At 38.5% G+C, this 24,454-nt stretch overlaps 1 protein-coding gene across 2 annotated transcripts in view; it reads right to left on the bottom strand.

Annotated features, from left to right (window-relative positions):
• Positions 1-990: 990 nt before the first annotated feature.
• The window catches only part of LOC128019693 (mannosyl-oligosaccharide 1,2-alpha-mannosidase IB), a 76,711-nt gene continuing 53,247 nt past the window's right edge, over positions 991-24,454 (bottom strand). For both annotated transcript variants that reach the window (XM_052605814.1, XM_052605813.1), the window contains 9 exons: positions 22,338-22,418; positions 13,999-14,093; positions 13,144-13,267; positions 12,984-13,077; positions 7,809-7,924; positions 7,491-7,710; positions 7,052-7,224; positions 3,434-3,549; positions 991-3,049 (listed from right to left, as the gene is read on the bottom strand). In XM_052605814.1, coding sequence (XP_052461774.1) covers positions 2,917-3,049; positions 3,434-3,549; positions 7,052-7,224; positions 7,491-7,710; positions 7,809-7,924; positions 12,984-13,077; positions 13,144-13,267; positions 13,999-14,093; positions 22,338-22,418 — 1,152 coding nt within the window. In that variant the 3' untranslated portion in view covers positions 991-2,916. The remainder of the gene's footprint in view (positions 3,050-3,433; positions 3,550-7,051; positions 7,225-7,490; positions 7,711-7,808; positions 7,925-12,983; positions 13,078-13,143; positions 13,268-13,998; positions 14,094-22,337; positions 22,419-24,454) is intronic.

Genomic DNA, 24,454 nt, shown 5'->3' with positions numbered 1-24,454 from the left:
AGTCTTTTAATTTATTTTTTTATTTTTTATTAAATTAGGAAAATGTAAAAAAAAAAAACAAAAAAAAAAACAAGCATTTCCATTAGTTTCCATAGAGTCTTGGACCCGAGTGCATGCGTGGAAGGAGAAATCCGTCATAGTTCAGCGTCTGTTCAGCAGATGATACTCCGGGGTCACATTGTGTCACTAGGGACTGTTGAAAAAGGGCAAATGACACCCGGCTCATGACCTCTGCCTCCTGCTTTTGCCATCCATCCATCCTGTCCTGTCATACTGCGGTCAGACTAGACAGCTCAATGACAGAGGACAGCTTAGAAAAACAAACAAACAAACAAACAAACGGACATTCCTCATGTTTGCCCTCAAATCTGCTGCGTCTGCAAAAGAGAGGGAATAACAAGCTCACACGTGTGAAATACTGTTTGCAATGGTGATGACGTGTATACTGAGAGCGGGGTAATGTGCCAGGACCAGTTCACCATGACCTATAATATCAACGTGCGCTGCCAAGAGTAAAGGAGCACGGCCTTAAAATAGATAAAGCCTCTATCAATAACATGAATACTGAAATAACTGAAATGTACATGCTGTAGCTAGATTCTATCTATGTGTAAGAACAGTTGCACAGGGTCACTAGAGCTTTAGACCAATGATTTTCCATGTTTCCACTCATTCATAATTATGGGTGAATAATTAAAAACATGTTTTTTTAAGAGATCACAGGAGCATATTTCCATATGTCAAGCATCAATATTTATAATAAATTGTTTGTCTCTTATAATATATTACACTGTACAAATCAATCCTGTGGTACGATGCGGCTCATTCTTTGAGCCCTAAGTGAACATGAACGGGAAATTATATTCATAACAGGAACGTGAAAGTCGAGAGATGTTTTAGATCTAGAAATTGGAAACTATGAAACTCAACTATAAAATCCCCTGCAAGTCTTTTATAGGAATCAGCAAGAAAAGACCTGACAATAAAAGCTTGTTTTGTTTTATTCCGGTCACTTTTTTTTAATCTTTATTGAATTTGTGTGGCATTTTAAACATTTACAATTTTTTTATTTTATTTTATTTTTCTCAGTAAAAATACAAATACATTAGACAGTTTGTCAAAACTCACCCAGCAACAACAGGGAAGAGTGTTGGCTTGGTCATTAGTCAAAGTCATGTTACTGGGAGAAAAGAAAAGAGAAATGAGACGCACAGGAGCAGCCGGACAGCGCTGCTGCCATCTAGAGAGGAGGAGAGGACATCTCCCTCAGACTGGGACCAGAGGGACCAGAGGTTTACAAACAGGAACTGAAATTATGGGATAAAAAGAGAAGGAAGCTGATCAATGACACCCAGCATCCCATCAGTGATCCTCCAGTCTTTTCGACCGACTGATTCTCACAGTTTCTTCATTACCCAAGATGATCAAATAATTAGCTTTTCCATCTCTGGTCAACTACATGAAACGTTCTGAGGATGAAGAGGAGCACATCTTCCAAAGAGACTGAATCAATATTGACTGAAGGTCAATTAAACAAAATAAATCAAATCGAATCAAACTAAATACTTTGATGTTGGCTGCAGGCTGTTTAATCATCTGATATCAGAAATCTGTTTCCCTTTCTGCCACCACCGTGTTTCAGAAAACATGTCCAGGGACATCCAGAGCGTTTACAGCCCGGGACTGAATAAGTCATGTTAAACTTCACATTAAATATTCAGAAGTATGCATTTGACTAATAAAAACATCCAGAAACCGGAATGACCAAAAGAAGTCTTTGACCTCAGTTCAAGAGTATTCCCAGGTCTAAAACATCATATGTCACAGGCTTAGTTGTTATGAAATTATATTCAAAATCCTTGCAGTTTTTTGTGCTCTGTTTACTCTGGGTGTCTTGTAAAGGGCACACAGTGTATTTTATCAAGTCTAAACCCCATATATATAAATCTCTACCTTGTTGGCTACAGTTTGTGGTAAATCGTGACTGTTGAAAGAATCTGGTCTGATCTATCGACAAATGAAAACAAATGGTGATGGCCATGAGCATTAGCATCTAAAGCACTGTGACTTTTACCCACAAGTTACAGTTACTCAAGTGCTGCAAAGTTAAACATCAGCCCATCCATATTTCAGAATGCAGTATGAATGACATTCCGGGCATTCACAATGGATGAAAAAAAAAAAAGATGGGATTGGAACAATGCAGAAAACGCAGGTTTCTGGAATGACGGTGGTGACTGTGTCACAGGCAGCAACTGTTCGATAGCAGCATTTGTCCATTTTTACCCGAAAACCTTAAAGAGACACCGGAGAGACTGTTTAAAGAGAAATGCTGGAGAAAAGAACATTCCTGGGTGCTTCTGGCCTAAATTCAGCCTTGGCTGGAGAAAGATTTCACGGGAGGTCACATCCAACATCTGGCATCTCCAGGAGCCCAGCTCAGAAAGAGGCGGTCTGGTCAGAGAACCATATATCCATCGTTTTAAGTGGTTTAGCACTGAGCTGATGATATGAAATGCCACCAAATTGAAGAGAGAGAAGGAAAAAAAAGAACGAGTGAATGAACTTGTTAAAATCCTTCCCCAAGTGAAAAACACACCACTATTTCAGAAGGTCATTTAGTCCGCTAATGCGTGTACAGTGTGTACGGACATGTCAGACCAACGGCCATAAGAGAGAGAGAGAGAGACACGATCAATCCAGCAGTCTGTCCTTCAGAGAATATATGAGAGAGACATAGATAAAGAGAGATGGGTCTGTTCTGGTCCCTTCTGTTCACTGCAGTCCCTTGATTCACAGTCCGGGAGGTACAGTTCATTCTTCTCCTCTGCACTGGCAGCTGCTGTCTTTCACAAGGAGGGAGGTGTTTAGAAAAGGGGCGAGCGAGGGGGAGAGCGCCCCCCGGGTGAGTCCGCTCTACCGCTGGGTCTCGCTGCCAGGCAGGGTGATGTTGCCCAGGTGCAGGACGGGCAGAGGATGGGCCTCGGTGTTAAACACCCAGCTCTCAAGAGGCAGCAGCTCATCGCTGGAGAAAAGTAGATAGAGATACCTACAAAAACACACGCAAGGTTCATACATTTAAGTTGATACTGGCACCAAACTGGGTCATGGATCTGATGTATACAATTCAAACACATCTGGTGCTGGGAAACTGTTTCACTGACACCAGCAGGTGGCAGTAATGACTCGCTGGAATGTCTTTCCACTCCAGTTTACTTTGCAAATTCCACTTTGTTTAGCTGACAGTCACTGTTTTGCATAGGGTTAGCCATATCTTGCATTGTTATGTTAACCATTCCAGTAATAACTGAGCATTATTTCATTGTTTTATAGACAATAATAATGTGTACTAGCATTATGAACTGAAACAGTAGTGCAACTTTAACATCAGAGCTTCAGCACATTGTATTTTAGTAAAGGAAATGATTTTTACTTGAGCGTTTCAGCCAGGAAGAAGCTTTGCTGGACATCATCGTAGGTGGGGTTGGAGGAGTAGACGTCTTTAACACCAGAGAATCCTCCGCTTACTCTGCAGTATTTATCTATAGCCTGCAGAAAACACAGAGAAAGTCTGGAGTCAATAAGAGCTCTCGCTCTCGTTCTTTTTTTGGAAATAAATGAATACTTATTCAGCAAGGATGCATTAAATATATTAAGCACTGCTAATGATTAGAAATGCTTATTGAGCAGAAAATCAGTGTATTAGAATGATTTCTGAAGGATCATGTGACACTGAAGACTGGAGTAGTGATGTAGAAAAAAAATTGCTTTACCAACTCAAGAATAAATTACTTTTTCAATTATATTTACATATAAAACAGTTATTTTAAATTGTAATATTTCACAACATTAATTTACTGTATTATGCTACTGTATATTTTCCAAACACCATCACCCCCAAACCTTTGAACAGTAGTGTATCTATACAATTACATATAATTATAATAATATAATATGTCCCAATGACAACTACATTGTTTATATTTTCCTGAATTTTGGTTTACTTTTTCAACTGAATATTCCAGCTAAATCTCTCCACAAATGTGATGTTCTGGAGAAAAGAAGAAAACCCCGGCACCTTAGATGAACGTTTGATGGTTGTTAAAAGACGCTCGAGTCATGACTATGTCTTTGATTTGAATTATGCACATATCTTACATAAGTGAGGACCAGGCTATTGTTCTTAAAATTTGATTAAACCATATGATATCTTGCATTTTCTGATAAAGTCACCATCCAACTGGTGAGTAACTCAGGCTAGCTCAGTTCCAGAAGTTCCATTTCCTGTGCTTTAGCTCGGTAAGATCAGTATGTGCTTTATGAAGTGAAACCCTGTTCTAATCGCCACTTTATGACTGAAAATCAAATCAATGACTGTGTACTCGCAGTAATGACAAGCCAAAAATAGAATATATATGAAGCCGCTCTATTTTTCTGGCCTTGTTCTCCAAGAACCAATAATGCTCCATTAGTGCTGTTCCAGTCTCTGCAGGCAAGAGGGATGCAAGCCATCTGTGCCAAGAAAACATGGCATGATGTGTTCACCTACCTGGAGCAGATCAGCCTGAAACAGCTGCTACACGGAGGACTCACCTCACACGGATCTAACACAACAGCAGCTGGCCTGAACCAGCCTCCGATGAACCCATTCAACAGAGAATCACTCAAGACTTGCAGCGTATTTCCTCGATTTTCCATTTAGATCAAATATCTTTAAAAACACTAATTATAACCGTTAGCCAATCTCAAAATCCCTTTCCATTTTTTTTTTCAATCCTATACCTTGTCATGAAGCCTGAATTTACGTGTAGCATTTAAAACAATGGATTTTAGTATTTTTTTTTAATGTAAATAAATCAGAGATGGCCAAACTTTTAAAAATAATTGACCAAATCTATCAAACTCTATAATAAGAAAATATTAGGGCCGGGACTCGATTAAAAAAATTAATCTAATTAATTAGAGGCTTTGTAATTAATTAATCAAAATTAATCGCATTTTAATCGCATATAAATATTTGACCTGAGAACAGTGAGAAGTAATTTTTTTTTCACATGGATTTATTGTATACCATTGAATAATGACCGAATACATAAGCTTAAGCAACAAATTAGTTTATTTTTGTTCAACCAAGTCTAGCAGACCAGTGCAATTTTTGCCATTAAGTGTAGCAATAGCATATTTAGAAACAATTTAGAAATAGTATATTTCAGAAATTCAGGAAGCTTATAGGTGCTGGAACCTTCTGTAAAGTGTTTTTTAAGTAAAACACAATACTGTCAATTACATTCAGAACATTGGAAACCCTGACTATTAGAAAACATCTCTCTGTTGCTTCAGAGGCCATAGTTCAACATAAAGTGTAAAGTCCACGCTAGCTGCTATGTTTTGCGTTGAGGTGATACTTGAGGCTCGATGTGTGCTGCGGTGATATGCGAACACTTGTTGGTGCTCCAGTATAATCGGTCCGCCGAAACGCATCCAGTGAGAAACGTTCCGCGGTGCAAAAATAAGTTATTAAAAATGCAGGAATTTTTTTTCTGTAATTAATTAATCTTAATTAGCGCGTTATTTTTTGTGTAATTAATTAATCTCAATTAACGCGTTAAAGTCCCGGCCCTAGAAAATATATAAAATAAAGAAATGTAAACAACTAAAAACATATTTTTAAATCTAATTGATGAATGACATGTTTTGTTTTTCTTAACCGATCCCGGAGATAAGAGTGGACTCCAAACTGATAAACATAATACCATTTATCTGCACAAAGAACATTGATACGATCACAAAGAGAAGAGATTCTTGGGATCCTGGAAAGAAACTGGGCACAGAGAGAGAGCTGGACACAGAAAACGATCAAATTAAAAGAAAAATGGAATTTCGGTGACTGGGAACAAGTGAGCTTTATTCTGTTCTCTTTCTCCTTTTACAGAAATGGGTGAAAATGAAGAAGAGAAGAAAAGAAAGAGCCCAGGCACCCAGCGGCTCATCAAAAGAAGCCCAACTGCAGTGAAGCAGTACTGTACCGGCAGAACAATGACACCCAATCAGAGAGAACCCAATGACAATCCATTCTCAAGAGCACTTTAAAAACACAAACACATTCCTTACAGGTCTACACAGCCCAGATCTCACCCGAATAAGAGTAACATGAAAATAGAGGAAAGGATAGATCTAAAAAACAGTGATAAACAGATAAAGTTGGATAAGTAACATGACTACTACGAGCAGCAAAAAGATGCCACAGATAGAGCGACTGGGACTACAGATGGATACCAAAGAGATGAGATGTGGGTTTAGATCCTAAGAACATCCTGTGCCGCACACACACTGTCTGACCTTATTCTGTCTCTGATATCCAGCTGAACCCTGATGGCTCGAGATACCAGTCCTGTTTGTGTTCCCTGTGCCCTAGCTTTGAGCTGGTGATTTTTGCACAGGCACCACTTGAGACTCTTATCTTACGTTAAACTGAGTTAAACTGATATTGAAGTTCTGGCTGGAACAAAAAGGCCGTTAGCCAATAAATGGCAGATTTTAAAAATCTGAAACAAATAAAAACAAAATCCCAAACCGTTTTTGCCAACGTTGAAACACTTGTGATGTTTATTGAATACAGGCATCCAAACTTTTTAAATGCAGAGTATGAAATATGGATAACTATTTATTTTGAGGGATTACATGAGATTATAGATGGGACCTTTATTGGAAAGTGCACTTAAAAAGGGCTTTTAAAGGTTTAAATCATTGCCGTCATCCAGTGCTATCACTTAAATTCGCTATTATATGATGGCAAAAAGTAATCGAAAATCTTGGAAAGCAGTTTCTACAATAAAAAATCCAATATTTAGCTGGAGGCACTCCTTTATGAGGATATTTTATACATTTGATATTCATCCAATATTCACTATTCAGTAAAAATGGATTTTCCAATTAACCACAAATCTCCATTGGAATCTCTAAAGCGATTTTTAAAAAGATACATATTACAGTAAAAAAAAGAAAAAAAAAAGTAAAATGACCAAATGTGTATGAATGGAAAGATGCTGACCTGCGCAGCTTCCCAGCCCCACTGCCTGTATTTGGGATCATGGGTAAATCTCCACATGTACCAGTACGTCTCGATGACCTCAGGCCTCAGGATATAGTATTTCTCGTTCTGTCTCACAGCCACTGCCTCCAGCCCACTGTCGAACTTAAAGGCCTCTGGACCGAGCTTCAGCACTGCAAACAATGAAAGGTTTATGCGTTTAGTACTAGTAGTTCAACCTTTGGCTCTCATGGTGCTGTAAACGTGAAACTATCTTTCGGAGAGCTTGTTGTGTCTGAGCTGCAATCCATCAATGTCTTTCAGTCAAGTTGTGTGAACAGAAACGCCATACTCTGAAAATAACCTGTAGTGTTACCATGGCAACAAAACCATGCTAGAAATGAGTCCAAAGATCTAATGCGTTTATTTTATACCCTCCATCTCCATCTTATTCACTAACCAGTGCGATCGTAGCTTTCATGGCAGGTGTGTGCAATCTCTGCTCCGAGCTGCAGATAGTGTCCAGCTTTATCATCCGGCGACCCATCAGCCCCCAGGGCAAACATGCCCCCAGCAAAGCAAGTCAGGTGACCCATCTTACGCTCCAAGTGGCCGTTTTTCCACTCGCCGATGAAAGTAAGGCCACCGTTGGACTTCCGGATGAGGTGGCGCTCGATAGCCTGTAGGAAGAGAGAGAGAGAGAGAGAGAGAGAGAGAATGAACTAATGATGCAGCACGAAACACCACACTAATTGCCATGGCAACCAGGAGCCCTCACCTCGATGGCATCATCGTAGGTCTTGCGTGCCTCTGTGTCCGTTTTATCAGACATTATCCAGGCCTTCAACAGGTACTCATAGAAACTATCACCCAGTCCACCTACTGAGGTGTGATCTGCAGAGCAAGAGAGAGAAACAAGGTAAGACGAGGGGAGCTGAGAATTCAGATTTTCACAATATTTACTTTTAGTAGTTATACACTACTATCTTTAGATAAGTGAGATTTTTAAATTCTTCAAAATTACAAAACTGGTCTAATTAGATCCTAGTTTTAAAGGGTTAGTTCATCCAAAAAAGGAAAATTATGTCATTAATGTCTCACCCTCATGTTGTTCCGATCTTCAGAACACAGTTTAAGATATTTTAGATTGTCCGAGAGCTCTCAGTCCCTCCATTGAAGCTGTGTGTACGGTATACTGTCCATGTCCAGAAAGGTAAGAAAAACATCATCAAAGTAGTCCATGTGACATCAGAGGGTCAGTTAGAATTTGTTGAAGCATCGAAAATACATTTTGGTCCAAAAATAACAAAAATGACGACTTTATTCAGCATTGTCTTCTCTTCTGGGTCTGTTGTGAGCGCATTCAAAAAACTGCAGTGTCGCTGCTGACGTGTTTTCTGGTGCGCCCAGTTACAAAGATAACACGTCAGCAGCGTCACTGCAGTGTCATACATCAACAGCGTCGTGAACGCACTCACAACAGACACGGAAGAGAAGACAATGCTGAATAAAATCGTCATTTTTGTTATTTTTGGACCAAAATGTATTTTCCATGCTTCAAAAACTGACCCTCTGATGTCATATGGACTATTTTGATTATGTTTTTCTTACCTTTCTGGACATGGACAGTATACCGTACACACAGTTTCAATGGAGGGACTGAGAGCTCTCGGACTAAATCTAAAATATCTTAAACTGTGTTCCAAAGATGAACGTAGGTCTCACGGGTTTGGAACGACATGAGTTATTAATGACAATATTTTCATTTTTGAATGAACTAACCCTTTAAACTTCTAATTTTGTGAAAATGAATTCAACTAGAGCCAAGACAGGCCTGCTATGATTCTTACTTTTATTCTGCTTGCTCAGTATTGGTTACTCTGTTCAAAGCTCAGTATTTTAATGTGCCCGAATGCTGCTATAAAAGTGTATTCAGGCTTGACAGAGACCCTCATTACAATAAAAATGTGCAAGTAAGCATGTTTTTGCGGGCATTTATCCAGCGTGGACACACCCCAGCACACACCTAATCACTTATAAACACAGCCATAGAGTGTGTGTTCCACTTTGACACAGCTAATGACTCTGCAGAGTGAGTGTGTGTAAAGTGTGAGTGTTTGACAGGCTGGGAGTCATTTGTGCCAGTAATGGCTCGTAATGGGAACCTACAACAGAACATGTAAACAATCTGTGTTGAATTGTTGGAGAGAGCTGTAGAAATTAAAACATAGAAATATTGAAGACATGGACACAAACACTAAAGATATTTATTTAAAAAAAGGCACTAGGTTGGAGCCATGGTTTCGTAGTTAGCTGACCTTGAATTGTGATGGTCAAGTGGGTAAAAGGAGTTTGAGTCTATTTCTATATCTGTATCTACTGTATCTACCAGTTTCTATCTGTTCTTCTATCCATCCATGTTAATTATCTATATCTGGCTATTTGTCTGTCCATTCAGCCATTTAATCTGTCTACAGATCTAATCTGTATCTATGACATCTGAACATCTGTATACATCCACCCAGTCTTTCAATCTATATCTGTTGGCCTATCTATCTACACTGAACAAAATTATAAATGCAACACTTTTGTTTTTGCCCCAATTTATAATGAGCTGAACTCAAATATCTAAGACTTTTTCTACTGTATTTACACAAAAGGCCTATTTCTACCAAATATTGTTCACAAATCTGTCTAAATCTGTGTTAGTGAGCACTTCTCCTTTGCCAGAATAATCCATCCACCTCACAGGTGTGGCATATCAAGATGCTGATTAGACAGCATGATTAATGCACAGGTGTGCCTTAGGCTGGACACAATAAAAGCCCACTCTAAAATTTGAAGTTTCACTGTATTGGGGGGTCCGAAATCTAGTCAGTATTTGGTGAGACCTGTGAGGTGGATGGATCATCTCGGCAAAGGAGAACTGCTCACTAACACAGATTTAGACAGATTTGTGAACAATATTTGAGAGAAATTAAAGCTTGTTAATCCATCTAGGGAACAGACAGGACACAACTCCAGGGAGAACAGGAATGATGTGTACAGGAGGCAGCGGAGTATATACTGTACATTTGCTGTACATAGTATCATGGACGAGTGAGGGAGGAGCCAATTAGCACTGTCACAGCTCATATCTGCCAAGGTTAGCGAGCAGTTCTGCATTCAGCCTGCTGAGAGAGAGCTAGCAGGGAGCAAATGTTCAGGAGACGACTACCAAAAGCCATAATGGAAGGTCTTTAGAGGAGACTGGGGGTGGGGAACAGATGCAGAGGTGATGGTTTACAAGAGAGAGGTATGAACACGCAAGTGACACGGCTGAAAATTGCCTCTTGCAATAGCTGGTTCAAAAATCAGAGTGAGAGCCAAAGAAATCAATGAGGCAGCAACAAGGCAGGAGGCTGAAGCACTTTATGAGAGATCCTTTACAGAGACACTGAGACAAAGTAAAAGATGTATTTTATGCTAATGGATGTGAGGGACTGACCTAGTAGAGGCAAGATGGAGAAGCGGAGATAAATTATTCAACCGGAAAGAAAAAAAAAAGGTAGGTGAAAAACAACTAAATAGAAAGTGAGAGAGAGAGACTGATGTCCAATCACAGGCCATTTGTAAGGAACTCTTAATAGTCCGTCCTGCCGCAAGAGGTGGGATATGTTGGAATATGAGGGGGAAATATTGTTTACATTTTCTGCAGAAAATGTCAGTGCAAAAGCTGTCGAAACAATGCTGCAGGTTATTCCCAGAGTGTGGCCATGTGGTTGCCAAGGTATTCTGAGGTTGCTAAGGCACTGCTTACAGTGCCAATTCAAAAGAGCCAAGGTCTCTTGTCCCCAGATATGGCTCAGATGTCCCAAATTGAAAAATAAATATATATCTTTTTTAAATATTGCTATAAAGTAATATTACATTTTTACTCAACCTCATGGATATGTATCATTTATGCCCCAAAGACAAACAGTGCAGGAGGAGTTAGGTTACGATTTAAGTGATTTTTGCCTTTGCACGCAATACCAATAACTATATCTGAACAGAGCTAGAAAAATGTGAAGTATAATAAGAAACAGTTCAGGGAGAATGTGTGGATCTCGACAGTGTGAAAATTTTGACAGGTTGAAAACAACAGAAAGAGAAAAAAGAAGCTGCTCAGAGACAGCAAAAGAAATATAGAAAAAAGGTACAGAACAAGAAAGCACAGAAAGAAAGCGGGCAGAAATCCTAATAAATATAATAAAATCATAAACACTATCAATGGTGATGATTAATAAATAGATGGTCTGATGTGCATAGGAAAAAAGAAAAGCTGTGGCAGTGGAAAGACTGAATGAAGCAGAAATGGTTCCGACTCATCTTACCCTTTATTTCACAGCCTACTCTGGCATGGCTGACAGTCATCGAATGTCTGGATTTTCACTTCTGCCAATCAAAAACAAATCCCTAACGGCCTCCCGCTGAAAAGTAAATGCCCTCAAAGCAGGGTGGATTTGAGTAACTATCAAAGATCCAGGCGGAAAATCTCTACAGAGAGGCTTGGCCGACAGTAAATGGACAGGTCATGGAGAGAGAATGACGGGTTGAGGAGGAGATGTGGATCTAAAACCTAAAGGCTCCTGGAGGTGAAGCTGTAGAGACGTGGACAGAGAGAACTTCACACAAAAATGTATGTTCTGTCAGTACCTGACGCATCCTACTTGACTGGAACACAAAAGGAGATGTTTAGAACAATGTCCAAGCTGTATGTGATACACGGTCCCCATTCACATTAATTGTATAGAAAATAGCAGCTTGAACATTTTTCTGAACACACAGAAAGTAATTTGAAATGAAATGAAGGGAGAATAAATGACGAGAGAACATGAATGTTTTGGAAATGTCCCTTTAAGGGTCTACAGGGGCAGATGCAGTGTTGGAGAGGGAATAATACTCGGCTGTAATGGACTGTCACTCACTCCGAGTTTTCATTTAGAAAATAGATCACTAGTACAACTTCATTACATTCTACCCCTTTGGATACACACACACACACCCTCACACTTTACTGGACTTAGTCTTTTAGATGTGTGTGAGCGTGAGAGTGAGAGTGAAAGAGAGAGAAAGAGAGTGAGAGAGAGAGAGAGAGAGAGAGAGAGAAAGAGAGAGTGTTTTTGTTCACACAGTGTTGATCAGGTTTAGCCTTTAGATGCAGGGCATTAATTAAACCCTCATCTCTCTCAGTAATTAAGAGTTGGTTAAAACACAGTGGAGTGTTTTCACTACACATAATTACTAATTACATATAAAGAAAGAAACTTCCTCACATCCCATCTTTATTAAAGCTCGTTGATCAGTGAGGAGATGAGGATAAACTGCCATTGTCGTATTTCACATTTACAGAATAATAAATCCAGGCAGAGGGATTATGAAAATCATCTGTGTCAATAAACAGACCTCGCAGAGTGATATTTTGGACCTGAATCCATTCTTATGATTATTGCAGCATTAAGAATACAGAAACAGGGCTCAAAAATAAGAACGGCCTGCAGGGTCGGATCCAGTGTGTTTCAGATTGCCAAGTTGTCATTATATCTTACATTTGTTAGTCATATACACTATCTTTCAAGTCTCCCCCCAAATAAATGCTGTACTTTCAAACTTTCTATTCATTTAAGAATCCTGAAAAAAAAAATTATCATGGTTTCCACAGAAATCATGAGAGGAATTTCTGTTTTCAACATTTATAATAGCAAATGTTTCTTGGGATAATATTAGGAATAATAGGAAATTCTTCCATCTACTAATAAAGCATCATTTCTCCCAGCAGTCATGTGTACAATCTTCCAGCATAGCATCAAGTTCATGCTGTGAGTGTCTATAACCCTCTTTATTTCATAGAGTGTGAGAATTCACAAAATGCCTTTTGTGGAAAGTGAGAGATGTTTCTGCAGAAGAGAGGATGTAAGTGGGAGGTACTCACGCTGGCCCCAGCGTCCTGTGCGTGGGTTCAGGTAGTTGGGGTAAAGCCCGTTGGGTCTGTCCATCTTAGCCAACAGTTTCCGTATGTGCATCACCTAAACCACAACACAAACAGAGTTCACAACAGGACACAAACACAGCTACACAACACTCAAGCATACCTTCTGATAGTAGGCAGGGTTTCCAGTCAAATATGTCAGGTGCACAAACTCCATGTGCAGTGTCCCAAATTCAGCCAGAATACTGCTTCCAGCTGAAGCCCAGCCCCAGTTACGCCCCACTCCACTGAAACAGACAGAAGGGGAAACACATGACATTTACATATAATATGTTCATTATTAGCCTAAAGCAAACATCCACCTTTATACACCTGCAGTGTGTAGACAAAGAGGAATTACAGCAAGCTCATTTAAGTCAAATTACTTCATTCCCTCTCCAAACAGATACACTGCCATCCATCATTCCCCTGTTAAGTCCAATATCCTGTGCTCTGCTTGTATTTCTCATTTCCATGCAGAACGTATCCACAGCAATCACTTGGAGTGTGTGTGTAAACTGTGAGAGGCTGCTCTACATGCATGGAGATTAATAAAACAGCGTCATTTTTTCCCCTCCGGATTAAAGACACCCAAAATGCGGTGGTCTCGTCTGTTCCTGAGCAATTTCTTCTAAACACCCAATTAATTCACAAAAGCCGTGTCAGACTGGATTTGACCCTCCTCCCTCCTCAAACACAAAAAAAAATCTTCATGTAAATTCATAATGCGCTCTGCAGATTAATTGTGCAATTTTCCATTTCATTCTAATGAAATTATGTGGAAAGTCGAGTTAAACGGGAAGAAAGCCACAGGGACTTTCATAGATGCACAAGGTCTAACAGCTTTCCATTATGTGGCAGCCCCCATCAGGACAATGAGTGGAGGACAGAAAGCATGAGAAAAAAGAAGCAAAGAGAGAGAGAGAAAAAATAATTGAAAGGATGAAGGCATGAAAGAGAAGGTGAGTATGGAACATACCTCTTCAAATTGACCATGGCCCAAGGGATGCCTGTTGGGGTGTTGAAGGCAGGAAGCAGTTTTTCTGCCAGCTGGACAGCCTTCAACTTAAAAACCTAAAAGAGACAGAGACATACAGAGGAGAGAAATACATTATGAACCACAAGGGAGACAAAGCAAAGCACACAGGTGGACAGAAAGAATCAAGTCAGCTCAAGGGAACAAAAAAAAAGAGAAACCTGTGTGGGTGAGTCACACAAAAACATGTCAGGGGCTTATAAAAATGATAATGAAAATGTATTCAGGTCCATTAAGATTGATACATTTTTCATGAAAAGTCTCCACGTTCAGATTTTGTGCCATTCCATTCTCAAAGGTTATTATATTCCTGTAAAGATTTTCTGCATACCTAACACACACACACACACACAAACACACACACCAGAGTGAGTGAGTGAGAACACACATTTGAGACCGAATAAATACCCAATGAACAACACCTGAATGTATTTACTCACAAACTGTCTGAATAGAGATGATGCACTGGGGTTTATTTGGCCTCGTCATAAAGTTCACATTTTGAGCTGAGACAATCTTTTCCAACAGCTGCAGTTTAACAACAACTACTGCTGCAGATGGCCACATTCAAAAAGAAGATGGGCCTATCCTTTATGACAGGCTACAATGACTGAACAACATGTTTTTGTCATGAGGATGAGAAAGTGGTGACAACTTTCTTTCTTTCCTCCTTTCTTTGTCTCTCAAACCACTCGGATTGCTTTAGGTGGTTAAAAGTTGGATAAAAGCATATCTTGAATACTCAAGTCCATTTAGACACTTCATGGACATATATCAGCATAGACACAGAAAGACTGACTTCACCTTTCCAACAGCACAGATTATTAGAGTCATCAATGTCAAATGAGCACCAATCAATTTTTTTTTATACAAAAGTACTGTCATCATAATTTCGGCGAGACCGTCTGCCATCCCACTAAGTGCTTTTCAGCAAAAATCCCTTGGAAATATCTTGTGCTGATGACTCACAGCCAGACTCCTCTAAACAGGGTAAGATCTGTTGCTCATGTCAGAGCCGGAGCGGTGCGGTTGATCGTGTTTTTAGGATGGAAGATTAAATGAAGCCGTAGCAGGGAAAAGGCCTCTGGTTTATTAGACAAACCGCACAGCTGCCCGAGACACTGCAAAGGTTTTTATTTCTGGCCCATTTTACAGATGTGCACGCCACTGACGTGGAGTCTATTAAAATGCTCTGCAATTCACTAGAATAGAAGTGTGAGGAGTGTACACAGCCTATGTACACACATACAGACAGAAATACCACAATGCTGTGTTTATAAAAGGTCTAGTAAAAAGAAAACATGCTAAATAAAACCCTATTTGGGGACAAAAAAAGGCAGATGGATAATTTTGTGTCAACTTAACCAGAGGTTCCAATTTTTTTATTTTTTTAATAGTTTTCTGTAGAAAGACAAACAAACAGTGATTAAACCCAAAATATTAAATGTCACAGACGTGTATATTTTTAAGAATTTTCACCTGAGATTAGGAGCCAATTTAAAATTTACTTTATTCACAGTAAAAAGAAAATTTTGGGGAACAAAGAAAAAAAGGTAGAAAAAGGTAGACTCAACCAGAGAATATTAACAGATCTTGAATACTTTAAGAGTTACAGGCATGACAACTTTAAAAAATATATTATTTATGGCACTCAGACAGGTATGTTCTATGCCAGAGGTGGCCAAACTTTATTCTACGATGGGCCAAAAATCTAACTTGATTGAGGGCCGCAGGCCGAAAATAAACACTACATTATACCAGACTGTATTCAATCCAAATGAAAAGTTTCATAATATTTTAAAATGAATTAATAAAATACAAAACATTACTCTGTATTTGACCTAATGCAGTTTTATTTTCAAAGTTTGATATTTCAATTAAACTTATGGTATAAAAGAAAACATAGAAACACTTACCATTTATAGTACAATAGAGTTCAATGCCTAATAAAGTTATTCAATAGAAAAGCAACACAGCTATATGCTTGCAAAATCAGTGACCTCTAATGAGAGATATTTTTTCAAATGTTTTCCAAATTGGGCTATACCTGACTTACTGACAAAGTCACGATATTATGTAGGTGAGAGTCAGTTAATTTGCTTCTCATTTTACACTGAATGACTGAAAGTCTTCTCACAGTAGTAGGTACTGGCAAACCGAGACTATATTACTTGTGCTTGTTTGCACAGGAATTTCATCAGGAAATGTTGTTACATTTTTACAGCAATAGGTGGCAGCAAGGAACTGTCTTTGAGTAGTCATCATTAAACCAGTCTGTGTTGTTGAAATTTAATATAACTTTGAGTGCCACTTTATAAAGTGTCACCTGGGTAAAACTGAAGCTGATTTCATTTCATAGAGATTGGGAATTACCCTTAAATGTTGAAATGATACTACGACAAAGATATCGATTTCATCGCAAACTGTTTCACGAACATATGAATTGACCTGAAGGACAGATGCAGTGGGATAGCTTAAATATTTTTTGAACAAACATGTAAAGACAGTGGTCAATATTGCGTCCATATAATATGTCCATATTTCATACGATAAGTAAATATAGTAATTATCGCAACAGGCCTACCATCAACAGAATTATACATATACCGTGGGTCCTTTAAGGTTAATATACCAAAAGTAAAGTTTGTTATGAACCAGAATCTAAAAGGATATTAAAATATATTTAATACTCCTTGAATTACAGGCATGAATCCTTGAGGAAAAAATAAAAATAAAATCATATACAGTGCTTTTTGCCATTTTTGAACAGACACAATTGGGATATAAGGCAACAAAGATTGCTAAAGTCAACAGATTTTACTGAAAGACCTACCGATGTCTGTGTAAAAATTTAAACCCCTGTCATTTTTACACCCCTGTAATTTGGCTCCAAATCTCAGGGGAAAATTGTCATTTTGACCGCCCTCTATAAAATAGTGGATTACAACGTAAATATACATCTGTGACATTTAATATTTTGATTTCAGCTATTTTTATGCTTGTCTTTCTACAAAAAAAAAAAAGGGATATATTTTAAATGTAATGTATTCCTGTGATGGCAAAGCTGTTTTCAGTAGTATCTATCACATGATCCTTTAGAAAACACTGTTCTTATTCAGCAACATTTCTTATAATCATCAATGATAAAAACAGCTGTGCTGCTTAATATTTTTGAGGAAATCATGCTATATTTTCTCAGGATTTTTGAATGAATAGAAAGTTCAAAAGAAAATTATTTGAAATAGAAATCTTTTGTGATATACGTTACTATTTAATCAATTTAATGTTTTCTTGCTGAACAGAAGTATTTATTTTTTTTTTTTTAAAAAAACAATGTATATACTGTACATACAGTTAACTAAGATTATGAAGCATAATCTAGAAGGAGAAAAACAAGTTGGGATAGGTTAAGAAAATGTTGCAAAATACCACTGCACATTCTCATCACTTCTATTAAACCAAAAAAAAAAAAAAAAAAAACTGTTATTCTTTAGTTATTTGTTTCTAGCAAACTACTTGGGTGCAAATTGCCATGCTGTCCGTGTCCAGTACTATTTGCACCAGGTGCAAATGGTCACTCAGATGGCAATTTATTTAGGATGACAAGAAAAGGGTGACAGAGTACAGAAATGATGTGAAAACAGAAAAGTGAGACACAGGCAGAGAGAAAGATAGAAGCCTAATTTAGACTGAATGAGTGCTTCTCTCGGGATTACTAGTTGGAGTGGCGTGTGTTTGTGAGTGTGTGCAATTCCCAGAATGCAGATTCCGGCGCTGAAGCCTAATCTGGTTGATGCGGATCATAAGCACCAGAGATGATCCTGTTATTACACATATGAGGATATAATATGTATGGGTATAGTTTTGTGATGTGACTGGATTAGCAATTGTATTTTTGTTATTATTTTATTTGTTTGAATGATTTTTTGTATTGTGCAACTCTGTGGACCCCAGGAAGATTAGCAACCACTTTGTGGAAGCTAATGGGGATCCAAATTAACAATAAACAATAAACAATGACCATGGACATTCCCCACGATACAGCTTCTGCTCTCGGTTCATAAACACACACACATACGCTATGGAAACCTCAGTCTGAGATGTTCCTTAAACATCTAATGGAAGCATATAAAGAGATTATGGAGAACACATTGGAAATGGAGGGATTGAGTGTTTGTATAGAGGGATCCACGGGGTTCCAGGCTTAAAGCTGGATGTCTGCCCTCTCTCTTGCTCTGGGTCTCAGTATGTTTTTGCATCTGCAGTCTTTATGACAAACCTTCTGCCTGGTTTTTATTCTATTCGTCGTCATGGCAGCACAATTGGGAGCTGCCAATCAAGGCAGAAACCAAGGCACAAACTCAGCCAATCTAATGCAAGTCCAGCCAATCAGATCACAGCATCAGAGACGTCGTCTAATGAAGAAATTAGGCTGTCATCTGTGAGAATGTTTAGTAAAATGCTTCTCATCTGCTCAAAGCATATAGGGACAGTCAGTGCACTTCTACATTTACATTTCAAACACATATTCTGCCTTTTTAAAAAATGATTGCTCCAGGTTTATATATAAACTGCATGGCTTCAGAAGAGACAATGTAAGAGCTACAGAGCTAAGAGTCGATATGGAAAAACACTCCGAATGCACAAGAATAATAATAAAAGAAGATTCAAACCTAATTTAAGAAGCTTCTCTTTTCTTGAATGAACTACATATGATTACTTTTCAGGAGATTCCTCAGATTCATTAATCATGAATTCAGTGCTTTTTTCACAATTCAAGCACTATTTAGCATTATTTAAGCCTACAAGTAATTAAAAATCTCTTAGCACTATAATATATTTTTAAATTATGTTTATATGATGATACTGTGCTTTACTCAATTTATGGAATATTTTAATAAAATCATTGCATCTTCCCTTAAATACCCATTACTGTAATGCATTAGAATACAATTTTCTCCATATAATGGACTTTAATTGGGATCAATGGGTTAAAGGTCCAAACTGCAGTTTCAGTGCAGCTTCAAAGGGCTCAAAGTGATCCCAGTCGAGGTGTAAGCGCTTTAACCAGCAAAACGATCTGAACGGTCATTGAAAATTTTAAAATATAAATTAAACAAATTATATATATTTTATATACTCTTTAACCACAAATTCTCGTCTTGCATTAGCTCTGTGATGCATACTGCAGGTCTCATTTTACATTGATGAGTGTGGCAAACCAAACCACAGCTGGGATCTCAAACTAAATGCTATCACTGGTGGTTTACATGTACAAAGTCAACACTTGTTAGTCGCTCAATGATGTTAACTTGACAGATCATAAAACGGCAATTTCCAGAGTGTTTTGGACACAATCTCAGCTACAGATCAAGGGCTGAAAAACCATATATGTTTCTAAGAAAATATCAGTCTAGAAAGGCCAGTCATTTGTATTTCAAGAGGAGATTTGATAGGTGATGGCATGACCAAAGTCTACAGCACATCAAACACGCAGATGAGAATCTGATAAACATTTTCTCATCCATCAAATCCCTTTTTAAATCTCTGTCCTTATGTGGTCTCTGCTGGGCCCAGGGCTGCGGCTCTCTTCTGCTTTTGATGAGATCCGTGTTTGACAACAGAAGTGTGCACTGCTCCCTAATGTGACACTGCATATTCTCTACCACTGTGAAAGGATATACAACCACAGGACAGCGCATCAATAGAGAGAGAGAGAGAGTGATGGGGAGGGTGAGAGAGAGAAAGCTGGAGTAAACACCATTTCCTCACACCATCTCTGCATGGAATAAATGTGCAAATCAAGACAGAGAACAAATATTTGCCCATGTTGGTAACTTCTATGATCCTATATGGCTTGAAGGAATCTTAAGAAATAAAACCTCCGACAGCACTGCATTTGGAGAAATCTACTGATTCATGCAGTAATTAGGCTGTCAAACACAGTAATGGAAGCATCTCACAACGAATGCCAAAATGTCTGAGCTTCTGCAGGAGCAGAAGGTAAAAAAAATTATATTTGATAATTAGATTTGATTGAATCTGAATTTGCCTTTCAAAAGGCAAGAAAAGCGCTGTCTGGATCTGCAAGAAAATTACAGTTAGATGTGACATCTACAAGTCATCTAAAATTTCTGGCTTGCTGGTGAGGTACCTGGAAAATTATATTCTACAAGGGTCTTAACCTCAGAAAAAAAAATAAAAAAACTAATTCAAATAATATGACAAATTACTAACCTAAGAATAATTATACTAATATTAAATTTTGATTAAATAAAAGTTCCCTTTAACTATGTGAAGGCCCTTTATTTGTGGGCATAAAATATGAGTGAATAAGAAAAAATAAAACAAAACATTGCAAACAAAAAACTATTCTCAGAAAAGAACACACCAAGGGTTGACCGAATCACAGGTGATCCTTGATCTGTACGAACCAAGCTCCACAGTTCAGTACACATGTGATCCGGGGATTCATTGATTGATTAATTTAACTATATAGTGAAAGTTTATCATTTATATTTGTTCAAAAGTAAAAAAACAAAACAAAAAAAACCTATACTAAAAACTACTTTTGGATGGCTGTCAATGAAGCAAACAACACTGTCAAGAGATACCGGGGTGAGAGGATCTGAAGAACAAGGGGGAAAGACTAAAAAAGAGAGATGAAAGGAAAGTATAAAAGAGAATACAAGAAGACCAAAAGACAGTGGAAGAAAGGACAGAGGAACAGCAGAGTAAACATCATCCATCACTGCACAGATCCGGCTGATAAGAGAGAGAGAGAAAGAGAAAGGATGGAGGATGTGGTCTTGCATAGGAGAGATAACCTCCAGAGCTGATAAAAATATGGAGTCTTCTGTTTTCTTCCGATCAGATGCTCTTCTCCAGAAAAACCAGCTGCACATCAGTCCAGTCCACAACTCTCTCTACTCTGGACACTCTTTCATTCCCTCCATCCCCCGATGGCTTTCTCTATCTTGCCCGATCAAAAATCTCTTATTAAAGAGGCATGGCTTTTCATTCTATGACACCCTTGCTCCATGCTACCTCTACTGCATACAGGGGACATACAGTACATAGAGAAACTCTGCCTGCACCAAAGAGATGTAGAGTATAATACCTGGAGAAAGGTTTTCATTAGCATCCCTATACATCATATGGCAACCGCTTGGCTGTTGCGTGATCCCCTGTGAGAAAGCAATTTTAAAACTGTCATCTTTGCTCTTGGGCAGGCACTCAGTACTTTCGAAAAGGCTTTTGAATAGCTGTCAATGGAGAAAGAGGCATCGGTTCCCATAATGCTGAAGCAACCGTATCTACCAGGAGAGTATGCACATCTTTATGTAAAAGTGACTCAAATAACTGTAAGGAATTAAGGCCTTGAAATAAAAGGTAGTTCTGGGTGATAACAAAACACAGATAATTGTAACAAACGAAAACCAATAAATGGCTAATATTAAAATACAGAGAGAAAAAATCTGTAATATTCCCTATTATAAAAAAAATAGGAATTTAAAAAAACTACAGTAAGGAGAGAAATATAAATGCACAGTTAATCCAGATGATATTTAATGATTCTTCAAATAATTCATTTAATCTGATCACCTCTCTTCATGTTTGCCAGTGGAAATACAAGCACTAGAAATTGGACACTCTGCCTCCAACATTCAGCCCCAGCTGTACCGTGTGAATGTGACAGCACACACGTGTGACTGCACTGGGCACTGAGGCCTGACGCCCAGGCGTGTCAAAACACTGGACTGAAGGAACAAAAGGTCACTTGGGACAGAGAGGCAGGCAGGCATGAATTTATATGCAAGTGTGGCGAGTTCCACGTCCAGTATCTAAATACATCTAATGAAGTGTGTGGAGCGGCGATGAGGCTGTGCCGCATGGCTGCAGCTTAATTCCTTTGTATTTCACCTTCAGACTAAGAGGAGAACACAGTGATATGCAGTGGTAGAGATATGCTGCCCAGTGATAAGAGAAAAGAGAGAGAGAGAGACTATGTGTGTCATTCTCCATTAATGTCCATGGGCAGATAAGACAGAAGGGAAACATTAATTAACATGGGCTTGAGAGAGGGACATTTATTTCCCCTGAAAAAGCTGTTCTTAGTTCTCCGAGCCAACATCACTGCCCTAAGATAAACTCTCTCTGTCCAGATCTTCATCTGTGTGGCTGCCTGCACAAACCTTCCTCATCTGAAATAGCTATGAAATTGAACAGCACAGACAGAAATGAAACAAAATGAAAATCAATAAGCAATGATAGCAGCATACCTCCTGTCCAGAGAGGTAGTATGCAGCCAGAAGCCCTCCAATGAAGCGGATGTTGACCTCGAAGACAGATACTTCTGCATTCTGTAGAAACAGAGGGAAAAATGAGAAAGAGTAAGAGCAGAACAGTGATTGGCTACTTTTTCTGGGTCCTCAGTTACCCAAGTATGTCATGTTTTTTGGAATCAAAAAATAATAAAGAATATAAACCTTATTAGTATTTGTCTTATGTTTTAAGAATACTTACTGACCCCAAACATTCACAAAATACAATATATTTGAAGTTCATTGCAAAATATTCAAATAGATGATCAGTTTTAGATTGTAAGGAGAACAGTGCTATTAAAAATTTGGGGAAATAATTTCTTTTTATTTTCAGAACAACCCTTGCGCTATATATAATTCAAACAACGGTTTAAGCAGCTTTATTAATGTGCATGAAATGTCTTCATAACAGCCATGAAGAGCTCCCAGATGAACTTCAAATCAACATCAAAGCTGATCCAATAATCTCTCAGTGAGACTGAAATTAATACTGGAGCAGTGTGTGTGTGTGTGTGTGTGTGTGTGTGTTTGTATTATCAACATCCATCTTGTCAGCTTCTACCTTTATTTAGAGAAAATTACCATAAAGCAGTTTTCCACTTGCACAAAGATCACACCGCAAACAGCAGCTAATAGCACACACCCTCTAAGTCTGGAATAGCAAAGGAACTAATTCAACCAATGCAGAAAAACAAATCTAAACACACAAGCTCCCGAAATCCTGTTTAGCCCCGTCACAATCCCATAATCCACAGCACCTAAAAACAGCACCTGTTTTTTTTATGCTGCTTATGAAAAATAAGCAGGTTATTCAGTTTCGAACCTAATGCAGCTAAAGCATCTCATCGAGTGTGTTTTACACTAATTCGACAAGACATGAACATGCTTCAACCAACCCCTTCCACTTAGTATTCATTTAGCATGTCTATTAATTTTGACGAAAGTAAACGTGCACCAGATTAATTCAGATATGACCGTTCCCTGACCAAGGTCCATTAATTCAGTTTTTGGTTTAACAGCTGTGATTAATGCTGATGATGGCAGGCAGACTCATCCATCATCACAACAGAAACACACAGAGAGAGAGAGAGAGAGAGAGAGAGAGAGGGGGGAGTGCATTTCTTTCTTCCGTGGAACACATTGTACACATTTTTTTGACAGTCATCAGGGGTCCAATCAGAAGCTTTTGGACACCACTGATTTTTATTGTATAGACAAAAACTGATGTCACGTGAACTATTAATTTGATTATAAAATCAAAAAATTAAAAATTTTTAAATGGCAGTTTTCTATGTCTGTAAATATATTATTAAAAAATGTAATTAAAATGTAAAAAAATATTATTATTATTATTTTTAAATGTCATTTAATCCTGTGATGCAAAACTGAATTTTCAGCAGCCATTACTTCAGACTTCAGTGTTACATGATCCTACAAAAATCATTCTAGTAATTTGCTAGATTTTCAGTCCAAGGAACATTTCTTACTATTACCTGTTGAAAAAATATTTTTGTGGAAACAAAGCGTTTTGCACACGCTTCCTTTCCTCGCTTATGCTTTGTGGTTTATTTCCCTCCTCCAAAAATCCACCCAACACATCCATCCTGCTGTGACCTGCTGAGTCCTCTATGGCCAGACCCAACGGTCCAAGCATGAGCTATCCTTCAGAGTGCACATGCTTTGTAAGATATTTGTCTAAATGTAACAGTGAGGAGGGGGAGAGAGAAGAAATTAGGTCACTGCTCGAAAAGCCAAAAAAGATGAACCAAACACACAGAGCTCAAAGCTCAAAGAAAGGTGGCAGAAGGGAGACGGGAGAAAAATCACACAACACAAAGACACAAGAGAGGTGATAAAGCCAAGACGACCATACAGGTTCTCCATATCTGATGGAGGAGAGGCCGGAAAAACAACTGATAGGGAGAGAAACTGGAGAAATCCCATTAACGGGTCAGGACGTGAATGCAGACAGAGACGGAGAGCAGGAGACACAGGGCCCCTGGGGCCACTCGCCATCCCCCGCTTCATTCTCTGACATCTCTTTTGTCTGCCATTTTTTCCTCAACATCACTGGC

Source organism: Carassius gibelio, chromosome A9, assembly GCF_023724105.1.
Source record: "Carassius gibelio isolate Cgi1373 ecotype wild population from Czech Republic chromosome A9, carGib1.2-hapl.c, whole genome shotgun sequence".
Classification (NCBI taxonomy): domain Eukaryota; kingdom Metazoa; phylum Chordata; class Actinopteri; order Cypriniformes; family Cyprinidae; genus Carassius; species Carassius gibelio.
This window is presented reverse-complemented; position numbering and strand designations above follow the sequence as displayed.